Source organism: Microcaecilia unicolor, chromosome 3 (assembly GCF_901765095.1).
Source record: "Microcaecilia unicolor chromosome 3, aMicUni1.1, whole genome shotgun sequence".
Taxonomy (NCBI): Eukaryota; Metazoa; Chordata; class Amphibia; order Gymnophiona; family Siphonopidae; genus Microcaecilia; species Microcaecilia unicolor.
This window is the reverse complement of record NC_044033.1, coordinates 217613249-217629210: the sequence shown is the minus strand read 5'-3', so window position 1 is coordinate 217629210 and position 15962 is coordinate 217613249. Positions and strand designations below refer to the sequence as shown.

Sequence of the window (15962 nt, the reverse complement as noted above, 5' to 3'; positions counted from 1 at the left end):
ACTAAGCCGCTTTGGCACTTGCGTGCGCACAATGCGGGTCAGTTTGGAACTACAGCCCGGCTACCGCGTGGCCCGGGAGGTAATTCCATGCATCCACTACACGTGTCCAAAAATATTTTTTATTTTCAGATGTGCGGCACTAACCGGGCGGTAATCGGCAGTGTATGCACGTTGACAATTACTGCCCAGTTAACACGTGTGAGACCTTAGTGCTAAGGTAAGATGTTCGCCAATTTTTATTTTGCCGCATGTCCATTTCCGGCTAAAAAAAGACATTTTTTACAGGCGCGCTGAAAAATGGATCTGCACGCGTTCAAAATACCACAGGCCATTTTTCAGCGCACCTTAGTAAAAGGACCCGATTGTCTGTGGGATCACATTTGACAGGAAAACTACCCATGATGCCACCACGCATTCCTAAGGCCCCCAGATCAGCCCTCCCCCCCCACCTCACCCAATGTGACAGACCAATGGATTCTGCTGACTGTTGGCATTAAAACTTTACGCAATTGTAACTATCTTTTCCTATAACAGGCTTCCCCAGTGTCAAACCTGACATTTTAATCCGATTTAAGGAAGAGGGATTCAGAACTGAGCCTCAAGCATCTGAAGGAAGAGCAAACCTGCCCCCTGGAGGCACATGTAAAGAAATACAAGAAACAGGTGATGTAGCTTAGACTGAATGTACTAATGGTTGATCCAAATATTTCTGTATCCGTTTCACCGAAAAACAGCTTCATCAGGGTCTTAAACAGCCCTTGTCCTAGATGTGAGTTTGTCTTCGCCATACACACAGCAACTGCAACATTGGTTGTCTGTATTGTTTAAGACCCTGATGAAGCCTTTTTTTTGGTGAAACGGGTCCCGTTGGTTTTTTATGCAGCAGACAATTTCTGATGATGTTATTGTATTTATCCACATCACAGGCGCTTTAAGAAATGATTTTGAATCGCTTAATGATCAAGTGATATGGAAGAAAACCTGTAAAGTTTTCTATCTATGAGTATGTGGAAGAAGAGTATTGAATAAATGTGGACACTTTCTTTGTATTGATCTGTTACAGTGTGAGCCACATTGAACTCGAACTTGTTTGGGATAATGAGGGATATAAATATCATAAATAAGTAAATATATGTCCTTTGTAGGCGTAAAATTAATGATGATATTCTCATTTCTATCCAACAGACGATGGGAATAGGAATAACAGTGAAAGGACAAGAATGTGTGATGGGCAGCAGAAGGACCCCTCCGGATACAGTTCAGATCCTTCCGCTGAATGTGAGAGCGATAGTAGCAGTGTAAAACCAACCAGGATGAAATCAATAGCCCAAGAAAGAGAGAGATCGAACACACAAGAGACAAATTCCAGATACTGTCCAAGACTTCTACAAACTCAAAGACTCAGTGAAGGTGAGAGGCCTCTTGATAGTGCTGATACTGGAGAAAACTTCACCACAGACTTAAATTTTGTGGAGCACCATATCACCTGGCTTGGGAGTGAGGCTCATTACTGTCATGATATGAGCAAAACTAGCCCACTTAAGGACAATGCCCCCCAAGATAAACTATATGCATGTTCAGAATGTGGTAAAAGATCCAATCAACAATCCAATATAAGAAAGCACAAGAAGATTCATAGTGGAGAGAAACGATATACATGTACTGAATGTGGCAAAAGCTTTAATGACCAGTCGGATCTAAGAAGGCATAAAAGAATACATACAGGGGAGAAGCCGTTTGCGTGTCCACAGTGTGGTAAAAGATTTAATCACCAATCAAATTTGAAAAAGCACAAGAGAATTCATACTGGAGAGAAACCGTATTCGTGTTCAGAATGCAACAAAAGCTTCAACGATCAATCGGATCTAAGAAGGCATAAGAGGATTCATACAGGAGAAAAGCCGTATACCTGTAAGGAATGTGGCAAAATATTTAATCAGCAATCAAGTTTAAAAATGCACAGGAGGATTCATACAGGAGAGAAACCATATCTGTGTCCAGAATGCGGTAAAAGATTTAATCAGCTATCAAATTTAAAAATGCACAAGAGGATTCATATGGGAGAGAAACTAAATATATGCCCAGAATGTGGCAAAAGCTTTAATTGCCTATCAAGTTTAAAAATACACAAGAGGATTCATACAGGAGAGAGACCGTATTCATGCCTAGAATGTGGTAAAAGCTTTAATCGCCAGTCAGATCTAAGACGACATAAGAGGATTCATACAGGGGAGAAACCATATACATGTCCAGAATGTGGCAAAATATTTAATCAGCAAGCAAATTTAAAAATACACAAGAGAATTCATACTGGAGAGAAACCATATGTATGTCCAGAATGTGGTAAAAGATTTAATCAGCAATCACATTTAAAAACGCACAAGAAAATTCATGTGTCAAGTTCACCATGAAAATTTGAAGTGAAAAGATGGATGAACAGTTTGCCATTCCTAACATCAAGATCCAGTAAGAAGTATTTTGGTGAGACTCCCTGTCACCACGCTTGTTTGTATAGCACTAAATCCATTTAGTACTCTTAACTTTTTGGGCTATGAAGTTACCTTAAGCCTAAAGATGGTAATAATCCACAGGTAAAATCATACTTACTGTTTTGTAGATGACTTGAAGATCTATAATTTCAGCAATTAACAATTAGTGGAACAACTATGTGCATTTATTTATTATCAAGCTTATATCTCCTATGACAGGATGACTTTGGCCTGGCCAGATATGCTGAGGCAATCATCCTTAGAGAAAAGTTGGGCAAAAATGAAAATATCTCTCTGACTGATGAGTGTGACATAAAGGAACTTGAACAAGGAGTAGAGGAGTGGCCTAGTGGTTAGAGTGGTGGACTTTGGTCCTGAGGAACTGAGTTCGATGCCCACTTCAGGCACAGGCAGCTCCTTGTGACTCTGGGCAAGTCAGTTAACCCTCCATTGCCCCGTGTAAGCCGCATTGAGCCTGCCATGAGTGGGAAAGCGCGGGGTACAAATGTAACAAAAATAAAATAAGGTATATGTAAATATGTAAGAGAAGAAGTAGGAGAAACAATCCAGTACAAATTAATGGAGTAGGAGGAGGAATAGCCTAGTGGTTAGTGCGGTGGAACATGGAATGTTGCTACTATTTGGGATTCTAGATGGAATGTTGCTAGTGGAGGAGTAGCCTAGTGATTAGTGCAGTGGACTTGACCCTGTGGAACTAGGCTCAATTCCCACTGCAGTTCCTTGTGACTCTGGACAAGTCACTTAGGGGCCCTTGTACTAAGCCACGTAAGCGACTACATGCGCCCAACGTGTGCCAAAATGGAGTTACCACGTGGCTCTTGCAGTAATTTCATTTTTGGCACACGTCCAATATTCGCATCTGAAATATATTTTTTATTTTTGGATGCGTGCCAAGTGGCATTTGATACGTGTAGGTCATTACCGCTCGGTTAGTGCGTGAGACGTTACCGCTAGGTCAGTGGCTGGCGGTAAGGTCTGAAACCCAAAATGGACATGCGCCAATTTTGATTTTGCTGCATGTCCATTTTCGGCAAAAATGTTTTAAAAAGGCGTTTTTTTGCAGGTGTGCTGAAAAATGGATCTGCTTGCGCCCAAAACACGCGCCTACCCTACTGCAGGCCATTTTTCAGTGTACCTTAGTAAAAGGACCCTTTAAGTCTCCATTGCCCCAGGTATTTCTTTTATTTATTTATTTATTTATTTATCCATTCTTGTATCCCACTATTATCCAAAAAAACAGGTTTCAAAGTAAATTCAGAATAACCTGTACATAATATGTAAACCACTTTGATTGTAACCACAGAAAGGCGGTATATCAAGTCCCATCTCCTTTTCTGTAATGAGAGAATAAGGAATACTATAGGATTTTGAGTTTGCAACTCCTGGAACTCACACAACTTTGGAATCACACACTGATTGGCCTCTTAAATCTTGAAAAGTTGGATGCACAAACAAAAGAATGCATCCATGCCCACAAATAATTTATAATATTGTGAAAATCCTCCCCTCCGCCTGAGGGTCCTCGGGATCTCCCCTTCACCCTTGCTGCGCAACCTCCTGGTTCACTGCAGTCCACAGGGCAGGGCTCAAAGAAATCAACTTCAAAGCAAAACTAACAAGTTCTTTATTTTGCTTGGGATCCAACAGTCCAGCAGTGCAAAAAGACACAATACTTGAATCAACCAAAAAACCTCACAATTCCCCCGGTTGCTCCTCTCAGGGTTACAACCACAGCAAGAAAAAAAAACAACTTTTAACTCCCAGGCTTCCAGCACCCAGCTGGGTTCCTTTCAGACAGTTTTATAGCCCTGGGTCTTCTTTCTCCTCCCCTCTCCCTTGAAAGGGGGCAACACACTGCAAGCAGTTCCAACAAACAAAAAACAAACACAGTTCTTGAGGCTTCAGCACACAGCTCAAACCCCTTCAGCTTCTTTTAGGCTTTTTAGCCACAGTTCACACTCCACCTTCTTCCTGCTGGGCGCAGCCCACTCCAAGAAAATCTCTCATCCCTCTTCAACCAGAACACTTTAAACTCAAAGTTCCTTCACAGCCTGAGCTCTGGAAAATGAAAAGGCCCCACCCATCTGGGTCACTCTCTCTAAGCACTGACCCATCCTCCCACATGACCTTTCCTCTTTCCTCTCTTAGCCCAGTTACCATACCATGACGTTACCTGGTCCCTTATTTTGTTACCTAAGGAGTGAGCCCAGGCTGAGAGGTCCATAGGCTCTTCCTCGCTCTCCTCTCTTTCTCTCTGCCCAGCTTCTTGATACTCCATGGGCTCCCCGTCCCACCCACTTTGCAGCTGTTCCTCTTTCCCTTGATTACCCTGCAGGGGCACCCCCCTTTCCTTGTTAGAGTTCTCCCCCTGTTCCTGCTGGGGAAGGTAATCTCTGTACCAGGCTTTGCCCCGAGGTTGCTGGGAAATGTAGTCTCTTCCTCTCCTCCATTTTACAGGGGTCACGAACCTTTCTCTGCTCTCTCTCGGGGGATGCTGGGTAATGTAGTCCTTTTCCCTCCACCCTTTTCTAGGGGGCATTACTACTTCTCTCGCTCTCTGGGGATGGAATGGAGGCAAGGCTCTGTTCTGCCTATGTCTGCTCGTGAGCCGCCTCCCTTCTTCCTCTTCCACTTCCATCTTATCTACCCCCAGGTCCTCTCCTTCACAATATGTATGCTGAAACTGTATCTTCCTAGAACTGAAGGAAGAGTGGATCTTACGGAAATATCACCAGGCTCCGGGTCTACCAAACAGTCAAATATGCAAAAACTTGAAGCATGAAAATATGTACAGAATCTGTCTCCATCTTTGAACCTGTATAAACATTCTGATGAATAGGAGTGGGTGAGAATCTACCAAAATACATAGACTCAGCCGAGCAAGAGAAAACACTTCCAAAAATTAGATATGCAAACAAAGAAAAATGTGGCAGTTGTAAAAACACCGTGGAAAATATAGTGTTACTCCAGGAACTGTACATCGATGGAAACTGGACAACATGAATGACTAAGGAGAGGTGAGCAGAAACTTAAGGATATATCACAAAAAAGGATTTGAGAGAGCATCACTACTGTATAACCTCTAATATTTCTCTCATATATTGGCACCAAAGTATTTTTCCATATGCATGACTATGGTTCTGTGAAGTGCATTGCAGAATATTTTAGCTATAAGGTTCAATATTTCCTTTTGAATAAAAGGGGAAAAAAGCCTCAGCAGAAAACCCAACCAACCACTACTACTACTACTACTATTTAGCATTTCTATACCGCTACAAGGCATACGCAGGCTGCACAAACATAGAAGAAAGACAGTCCCTGCTCAAAGAGCTTACAATCTAATAGACAAAAAAAATAAATAAAGTAAGCAAATCAAATCAATTAATGTGGACGGGAAGGAAGAGAGGAGGGTAGGTGGAGGCGAGTGGTTACAAGTGGTTACGAGTCAAAAGCAATGTTGAAGAGGTGGGCTTTCAGTCTAGATTTAAAGGTGGCCAAGGATGGGGCAAGACGTAGGGGCTCAGGAAGTTTATTCCAGGCGTAGGGTGCAGCGAGACAGAAGGCGCGAAGTCTGGAGTTGGCAGTAGTGGAGAAGGGAACAGATAAGAAGGATTTATCCATGAAGCGGAGTGCACGGGATGTTGTAAAGAAAGAAACGACAGGTCTTTGCAATCTGCTGGATATGAGCAGAGAAGGAGAGAGAAGAGTCAAAGATGACCCCAAGGTTTCGAGCTGAGGAGACAGGGAGAATGAGAGAGCCATCAACAGAAATAGAAAACGGGGGGAGCGGGGAGGTGGGTTTGGGGGGGAAAATGAGAAGCTCGGTTTTGGTCATATTTAATGACCCAAGAACAACTTGTGATGGACTGACCACTTGCACATTACCTGTTTTACTTGATAATTAAGTTAAGTAAAAATTGTTTCCATGTTTGGGGATCCACTTGAAGTCAGTTCTGTGAAGTCAGCATTTTTGCACTACAGTTTTGGAGTTAGAAAGGGTTTTTTTGGAGCCCGTGAAGATTAAACAGCCCGTTGAGTTCGTTCCACCAACACCCCAAGGTCTCTTCTGAGTATCTCTCCCTTCCTATTCAGTATCTCTCTTTTGGGTTTCTACAGCTTGTGTTGACAACGACACTGATATAGAAAACGACAGTGGTTATGGAGTAGGAAAGAAGCAAAGAATTCACTTACACAGCATGAGCACGAGTGTACTTCTCCAGGTGCTCCGGAGGTTTACTCACATCTTCATTCAGCAGAAACCATGAAATTCCAGCCCTAAGATAAGTGATCACTTTGTGTTTATGAGAAGAGTAAGCATAAGGAGGGAGGTAGGGCTACAGTGCTGTGATGTTGATTATTGCATATTGCTAGTGAGCAGACCAGCCGGAGCAATATGAGTTTCACTGAGCAGTAATATATTAGATTCACATTATCTCACAGATAGTAGTTTAATAGCATATACAAATACGTAAATGAAGGAACGGCTTGTAGAAGAGGTATACATGTTAGCATAAATTGAAACCACAGCACTCAGTTACCCCCAAAGTAAGTATAGTATTAAATTTTAACTGCCAGACCCTTGACTATTCTTCTAACTTTCGGAGATCCCTTCTCATCGATTCTACTCCCTCCAGGGTATCCACTCTATTGGCTATCTTCGTGTCATCCACAAAAAGGCAAACCTTTCCTTCCAACCCTTCAGCAATATCTCTCACAAATATATTAAATAAGCTGGCCTCCAGCACCGACCCCTGAGGAACCCCACTGCTCACCATCCTTTCCTCCAAGTGGATTCCATTTACCACTGCCCTCTGCCACCTGACGGTCAACCAGTTTTCTACCCAGTACACCACTTTCGGTCCTAAGTTCAGCCCTTTCAGCTTATTCACGAGTCTTCTGTGGGAGACCATATCAAAGGCTTTGCTGAAATCCAAGTAGATTACATACCCCCCCAAAAAAACATAGACCCACCCGTCCAAGCAGCTATAAGTACCTCCCTCAGTATGTCCAACAATATAAATCCAACACAAAAAATGACACACAGAAGAGGCATCCTCCCCCTAAAGCTAAACCACCCCACTCAAAGCTCCCTCCCTCAACACAGTCCCCCTCCCCCGGTCCAAAGCTGACATCTACAATCCAAAGGGCCTAGTTCTTGTACCCTCCGGGCCTATTACCCTCCTGAAGTCACCCACCTGTGCATTTGAAAAGAACAAACTACTTAAACTGAACACGCAGGCCCCACTGCAAAGTGTTTAACAAAAGGCTATGGCCCCGAGGATGCAATCTCTCCAAATAAGGCTTCCAGATCTGCAAAAACCGCTGCCGTTTTAGGAGATGACCGCCTAGCGTCCTGTGCCTCTCAGGTGGCCAACAAGTGGGCAAGGTTCTGCCAGTGCCAATAAGTGGACTGCTCAGAAGAGGTCCAAGACTGCAAAATACATTTCCGGGCTAAGAAACACAATTTTTGAAACGAGCAGACTTTGTGTTCTTTCGATCACCCAGATTTTTAAAAGCAGGATCACGGCAATGTTTCTTGACAGGGTTCAATTAATACATTTAAAATGTAGGGGGTGGGCATTTAGGGCACCTTTTACAGAGGTTCACTAGCGTTTTTAGAGTGCGTTAACCGTGTAGACGCCCGTAGGAATATTATGGACGTCTAGACATTTAGCGCATGCTAAAAACGCTAACGCACCTTTGTAAAAGGGGTCCTTAGTTCACTATTAATGCGATTAATTTTTTAAAATATTAAGTACGATTACATTTTTTTAATCATGAGCAAAATTTTTAACTATTGAAACAATTTAACTGTTGTCCAGCATTGCTTTCTGTCCCCTGCCTATCTTATTTCACCTTGGCATAATGTAGCAGAGGGAAGGCATTGGCAGTTGCAAGTAGCAGAGGGGAATCAATGCTGCAGACCCTATCAAGAGCCGGGTAAATGTTAAGATAAATGTGAGGGAGGGGATGCTGGACCTGTGTGTTGGGGTGGGGAGGTGTTAGCATCAGCAGCAGGAGAGAGATAAATGGGTGTCTGTGTGTCAGGGGTAACATATTTAACAGCAAAAGGGGAGACACTTATGTGTAGGTACAGGGGAAGGAGGTAGCAGGAGAGGACAAAGGGGCCCTTTTTACTAAGCTACATAAGCGCCTGTGCATGCTAATTCCAAGTTACCACCCGGCTGCCTCGTGGCCCGGATGGTAATTTCATTTTTGAAGTGCGTCCCCTAAGCGCCAGAAAATAATTTTTATTTTCTGGCATGCGGCGTTACCGGGCGGATTAATTGTGATTGCAATTTTTAGGCATTGCCAACCCCTATTAAAATGTCCAGATAACCCCTTTACATGTGGGGGAACATTCCTTCAGATTATGCTGCCTGCGATATGCTACCCTCGTTTGTTTAGCTGTTTAGAATTTTTTTTTAAACTTGAATTTGTATTGAAAAATACATATATTAAGTAGAACAACAATTTTCCAGAACCCCCCATTAACACCCACCTTTCCTCCCCCCCCCCCCCCCCCCCCCCCCCAAGAAAAAATATATATCTGTTGGATAGTCAAGCATCTAAATAGTCTTGACATAAAGTCCAAAAAGATTGAAAACTATCCATCTTATTCCTCCTGGAGGCTGTAAGTTTTTCCATCAGAATCACAAACTCAAGTCTTTGTCGCCATCTAGTGGTGGACAGTGGCTCAGAGGATTTCCACTTAGTAGCTATAACAAATCTAGCTGCATATACGCAGCATTTTAAAACCAGACAGATAGGTGTGTCTTGGTAATCTGGATAGTAATTCGGTAGACATAGTTCTTTAGTAAGTTTGATATGAAAACCTTATATATTATTAATTTCAGGTTGGATATAAGTCCAGAAAAAGTTCGCTGTCGGACAATCTCATCACACATGTAACAGCGTACCTATTTTCCTGTATTGCCTCCAGTGCAAAGGATCAACTGTGAGACCTCTGGTATGCAGTTCTTGAGGAGTAATATACCAACAAAATGACAGTGTTAAAGCATTCTTCTTGAGATGAGTCAAAACAAAGTATTTGTCTTTCCATTTATGGTCAGAGAGTTCAACACTCAAGCCTTTTCCCCATGAAAACATATATTTAAGCATTTTAAATTCAAATTGCTCGATGACTTGATAAAGACTAGATATAAGGCCTCTGGGAGTATCTGATTGTGACCATAATTCCTTCACCAAGTAAGTAGACCTGTGCGTTATCCCTCAAAATGTCTGAAACAAGAGACCATCTGTACGTCACAATTGATATTCTGCTTGTAAGAACTCAAAAGATTTGAAGCATTTATCAGAAAAATGTGATAAACAAATCTGAGGCCTTTCTCCAACCAAGGAGATAATTGGACGATTATAAGTAGACAAGCCACTGCCCAATGACAAAGGCAAAATCTATGGGCGATAGATTCGCAGCAAGAGGCAGTGGCGTACCAAGGTGGGGCGGTCCGCCCTGGGTGCATGCCGCTGGGGGGTTGCCACGCGCCGGTCAGCTTCGTTCGTTTCCATGCTCCCTCTGCCCCGGAACAGGCAGTAACCTGTTCCGGGGCAGAGGGAGCATGAAAACGAATGAAGCTGACCGGCGCGCGGCACCCCCCCCCCCCCCCCCCAGCGGCGTGCACCCAGGGGGGGGGTCTTTCGCCGGGGTGGGGGGGTCCTTTCGCTGGGGGGAGGTCACGCTGCACCGGGGGGGGGGGGGGGGGTGCTGCACCCGGGGGGCGGGGTGCATCAGTGATCCGCCCCGGGTGTCAGCCCCCCCTAGGAACGCCACTGGCAAGAGGCTATCCTCAGAAGCACATCACCAGCGGATACACTAAAGCTTTTGCCCGGGAACGCGAAGATCTTTTGAAGTCCACCCGGGAAAACGAAGCTCCCGATATAGTGAAGATCTTGAACACAAGGAAACGTAAATCTGCTGTAGTGTGGTTAGCTGTGTACCAGTGTTGTACAAGAGGTGCAGATTCCACTTTCCTCGTGATAACAGCTTCTGTGCTCTATGATATGTGTTTTAATCGCTCTGATGGTTTTGCCAACATATAAAAGAGGACAAGGACATTGAATGATGTAGATAACTGAGGTGGTATTACAGTCAGACGTATGCTTCAAGGCAAAGGTTTTGTTAGTGATTGGATGGGTTAAAACGGTAGTTTCTAAGCAGAGATTGCATATGCTACAACATTCACATTTCATATGGCCTAAATGTGGGGTACCTGAAGTTGTCCTAATATCTGGTAAGGTGGAAGGAACCAAATGTTCTTTGAGATTTTTGTTTCTGGAATATGCAATGACTAATTCCTTGTTCTTGAAGCACTCGAGTCCTTCTAGAATGTGCCAGTGATTCCGGATGGAACGTGAAATATGTTTTTCCAAAAAAGAATATTTAAGTGTGCAGACTATATTGGGAGTGTCCTTTTCCCGGGTGGACTTCAAAAGATCTTTGCATTCCCGGGCCAAAGCTTTAGTGTATCCGCTGGCGATGTGCTTCTGACGATAGCCTCTTGCTGCAACCTCCAATCCTATATACATAGTTATTGAGCTGCTAAATAATATGCTTTCAGATCACGTACACCTTGACCACTCATATTTTGGGTCCTGTAAGCACCTTACTAGCTATTCTGGGCCTCTTACCTCTCTATGGGGGCCTTTTATAAAGCACATAGGCGCCAACGCGTGTCCAATATGCGTCAACTTGGAACTAGCGCCCGGCTACCATATGCCCCGGGCGGTAATTCAATTTTTGATGTGCGTTCAAAACATGCAATAGAAAATATTTTCTATTTTCTACCACATGGCGCTTACCCTATGGTACTCAGCAGTTTACATGTGCTGACACTTACCGCCAGGTTAGCACGTGAGACCTTACTGCTGTCAATGGGTAGTAGTGGTAAGGTCTCAGGCTGAAAATGGATGTGTGCTGGTTTTAATTTTGTCGCACGTCCATTCTTGGCCACACAAAAAAAAATGTCTTTTTTTTCCAAGCGTGCTGAAAAATGGGCCTGCACGCGTCCAAAATACTTAACTATACCAGCACAGGCCACTTTTAGGCACGCCTAAGTAAAAGAGCCCCTATGTGAATTGTGATAGTAAGCATTGCCACTGTTTTAGTAGTTTAAAACTGTGTGGGATTGGGAGAGCTTGAAATTAGTATAAAAATCTAAACATTAATTTTTAGAATTGCCATTCTGCCCAGCCAAGAATAGAAGCCGAATTCCACTTCTGTAAATCACTCTGGATCATTTGAATCTCAGGGACATAGTTCACAAGGTATAAAGAATTTAAGGAAGGAGTTCCCCTCTCTCCAAGATGCTTAAGGTGGTGGGGCACCCATTTAAAATGAAAATTATCTTAAATTTTCTTCAGCTCACTTTTGTCTATTATTACATTAAGTGTTTCGGTTTTATTGATATGGGCTTTAAAACCCAATACATTTCTATACCTCATTTCCTGGATAAGAACAGGAAGAGAAGAAGTATGTGGTTGTGTTGAATATAAAATGACATCATCGGTAAATAGGAAATATGACACACAAGATATCCTTACCTGTTCTCCCTTAATACCCTCATTCTCCCTAATTGGTTGGGTAAAGGGCTCCATGACAAGAGTAAATAAGAGAGTTGATAAGGGGCACTCCTGTCTTGTACTCATTCCTAGATCAGAGAATGTGGTAAAAGCAGTTAGCTTAGCAGGGTTTAAAAAGGTTTGGATACTTTTCTAAAAGAAAAGTCCATAAGCCATTATAAAGATGGACTTGGGAAAATCCATTGTTTATTTCTAGGATAAGCAGCTTAACATAAGTTTTATCCTTTTGGGATCTTGCCAGGTGGTTGTGACTTGGATTGGCCACTGTTGGAAACAGGATACTGAGCTTGATAGACCTTTGGTCTATCCCAGTATGGCAACGTTTATGTTCTTATAAGTCTTTAATTTTACAAAGACTGTGATATAAAACAAGAGAGAGGCAAGGATAGAGACATATAGAGGCAAAACTAAGGAGAAGTGCAAAGAGAGAAACAAGAGACAACAAATACAAACTTTGACAAATTACAAAGAGCGGAGAGTGTAGAGGAAAGAGCACAGATTCTGTATATGGTGCCTGAAAATTCCACGAGGGAAACAAAATGTATGCCTAGTCATATTCTATCAAGTACACCTAAATGTTATAGAATAGGCTTAAATTTCCAAACGGTATAGAAAATAGCACCAAGCGGCTCTCCACGTGACCAAATGTAGTCATGGCCATTTAGGCCATGTTTTACTTGGCATAAATCCCGATGCCTAAATTAGGCACAGAGCGGGTGTATTCTATATCAACGCACATAGGTTTTAGAAACACCCATGCCTCCTTTTCAACTATGTGACTTAAAATTTATGTGCACCACATTGCAGAATATGCTTAACGAGTTCTATGTATAAATCTTAATGCCAGTTACTGCTGATAAGTGTTTACTAACATCCAATTTATTTATTAACTAGTAAAAAAGGCCTGTTCCTTAACACAATGAAATGGGCGCTAGCAATGTAATGAGTTCCTGCCTTTAATGTTTCCACGGTTGTATTCTAAATATAACATGTGTAAGATTTCCTGATATACAATATTTTTTTGTAAACTGTGTTACAATGTGGTAAAAGTTTTTCTTGTTCAGGCCCTTCAATCAGTTTAACAATCACATCAGAAGAGCTCCTTAATCGTGAGAATGCAACATACAGTTGCCCATGTGAGAGACTGAGAGTGACAGTGTGTTTTACAGACAGTGTAAGAGAGAGATACACAGAGTGATTGAGTGTGTGTGTGTGTGTGTGTGTGTGTGTGTGTGTGTGTGATGTCTGTGTTTGTGTGTGAGTGACAAAGTGATTAAATGTTTGTCTTCCCTTCTGTTCTGTGCACTTGCCTCCCCTGATGTTTGTACCTCCCTGTATATGATTATTTATTAGAGATTCATTCCACTCCACTTCCCTCCTCCAAGTTCCGTTCTGTCTGATTGGTTCTTCATTCCTGTGACGTCACGTTTGTTTGCTTGGCAACTATGCAGCATTCCGTTTCCTCGACGTGAGGGCGGGGACAGTGAGAGCCAATGAAACGCTGAACTACAGACTAACGAACCCTACACTGCCACAGTGCCACAGAGTCAGCTTCAGAATGTTGGAGGTGCTTTTTATTATATAGGATTTAGATTTTGCTCACACCTTTTTCAGTAGTAGCTCAAGGTGAGTTACATTCAGGTACTCTGGATATTTCTCTGTCCCAGGAGGGTGTTAGGTTTTCAAGGCGGAAACTAGGTTTGTGAGCCCTTGGACCACTGCCGAGGAGCGGCAGTGGCAGGCAAAACCACCCCACACCAGAGACAAGGCAGAACTCTGACAAAAACAGCTAGACTTCACCTGCACTTGACTGCCCTTCCCCAGGAGCCCCTGGGTGCAGGTGGCCGGCAGGACTTACCGGACAGGGCAGGAACTGGATCCCAACTAGGCTGAACAGGGACTGAGGGTCAGAGGGGAAAGGAATAAACGGGCAGCAAGGCAGGAACTGGGCTATGACTCACAGACAGACAATACTACCCAAGGCAGGAAATGGACAAGCTAAAGGACAGGAACTGAAAGCTGCCAAGCAGCCACTGAAAAACAGTGACAGACAAGAGTCAGGACTGAAAGCTGCCACGCAGCCACTAAGAAGGAAACACAGACAAACAGGAACTAGACAAGGAATACAGACCCGAAACAAGACTAGGGAATAAGCAAGAACCTAAGCTATACTACACACAGACTAACTAGAACCGGACAAGAAACTAGACTAGGCAGAAGTGCAACAAAGCACCAACAAACCAGGGACCTTATACGATGCAAAGGCAAACACAGAAGTTTCCAGGAGGTTAATAAAGCCCATCAGCTGCTGAAGTTCAGCTGCAGGAATCACAAGGCAGCTACGGGTGCTGTTCAGGCACAAACAAGAAAAGCAAGTCTGGCAGCCCGGAAGATCCGGACCGGACTGGGCTGAAGTCTGGAACATGAGACAGTCCATAGCAGCCACTGGTTCTGGCCACCAGAGGGTGAGGAGAGCACAGACAAGGAAACAGTCACCATCGTGACAGAGGGCTCACAATCTAAGTTTGTACCTGAGACAATGGAGGGTTAAGTGACTTGCCCAAGATCACAAGGAGCAGCAGTGGGATTTGAACTGGCCACTTCTGGATCGCAAGACTGGTGCTCTAACCACTAGGCCACTCCTCCACTCCAAGTAACAGCACTGATTAGCTAGTTAACCAGTTATGTACATTGTTATAGAATGCACTTTGATTGCCCCACAGAAATTAAGGTGTCTGTGAACCAGACCACTTACCCGATAGTGTAGTCCGAGAGCTTCACATCAAACACTGCTTGCTGAAATCCAAAATCAGTGCTTGCCAAAATACAAGCTGAAATCTAAACCTCTGAAGAGATCAGACTCTACTTTTTTGATCCTTCTGATCCTCTTAACTGATCCCTTTCTTACTCGAGGTGAAAGTATTCTACATCTAGAAACACAACTTTCCAGGTCACGCCAGATAAGTCCTGGGGCTTTGGTTCTCCCCACTCCAAGCCCTGAGAGTTTACTACAAATCATTTCTATAGTGCCACTAGATGTATGTATGCATTGCTGTACATATTACATGCAGGTACTTTTTCTATCCTTAGAGGGCTCACAATCTAAGTTTTGGTAGCTGGGGCAATGGAGGGTTGAGTGGCTTGCAGGCAAAAGAGCTGCAGTGGAAATTGAACCCAGGTTGCCAGGATCAAAGCCTGCTGCTCTACTACTACTACTACTATTTAGCATTTCTATAGCGCTACAAGGCATACGCAGCGCTGTACAAACATAGAAGAAAGACAGTCCCTGCTCAAAGAGCTTACAATCTAACCATTAGGCTACTCTTCCACTGCTTTCTCTTAGGGCTTTAAATCAGTCCAAACTTTCAGTTAGTCCAAGTATGCAAATAAGTCCCACTGTTCAAGTCAAAGTTTGATCTTCCACAGATTCTTCTCACGACACTATGAATCCCTCCCCGCCTTTCAAGACTGGGTTAGTCTTTCCCTGCCACCTCCCACGTAGTCTCTACCCTGGACTACAAGCACCCCAGCAGGGTCCCAGTGAATGGAATGGACTAAACCCAAATGGTCTTCCTATTGTTAGATAGGGATAACTTTTCTTGTTCAGGGGACCTATTTCCCAGTGGCGGGATGTACACCCAGTCACAGTTCCATATATAAAATCACAGGGCTACTGGGAAAAGGTATAGAAGTGTTTATTTCTTGCAGATGTTCTAGAAAGATTTAAAGATTTTTGAAGCAAAGGACCTTATTCAGTAAGTGTCAAATCTTGTACACAAGGATAATACATATCTCACTGAAATTATCAAAAGTGTAGTTGTTCATTGCATTCCTTGAATAAGTTGAAACACA

At 43.3% G+C, this 15962-nt stretch overlaps 1 protein-coding gene across 1 annotated transcript; it reads left to right on the top strand.

Moving 5' to 3' along the window:
* The first annotated feature begins 1424 nt into the window (after positions 1 to 1424).
* LOC115466316 (zinc finger protein 107-like) lies at positions 1425 to 9951 on the top strand. The gene is made up of 2 exons (XM_030197487.1): positions 1425 to 2481; positions 9368 to 9951. The coding sequence occupies exon 1, from the start codon at positions 1521 to 1523 to the stop codon at positions 2409 to 2411; it is 891 nt and encodes a 296-aa protein (XP_030053347.1). The 5' UTR covers positions 1425 to 1520; the 3' UTR covers positions 2412 to 2481; positions 9368 to 9951.
* Positions 9952 to 15962: the final 6011 nt, after the last annotated feature.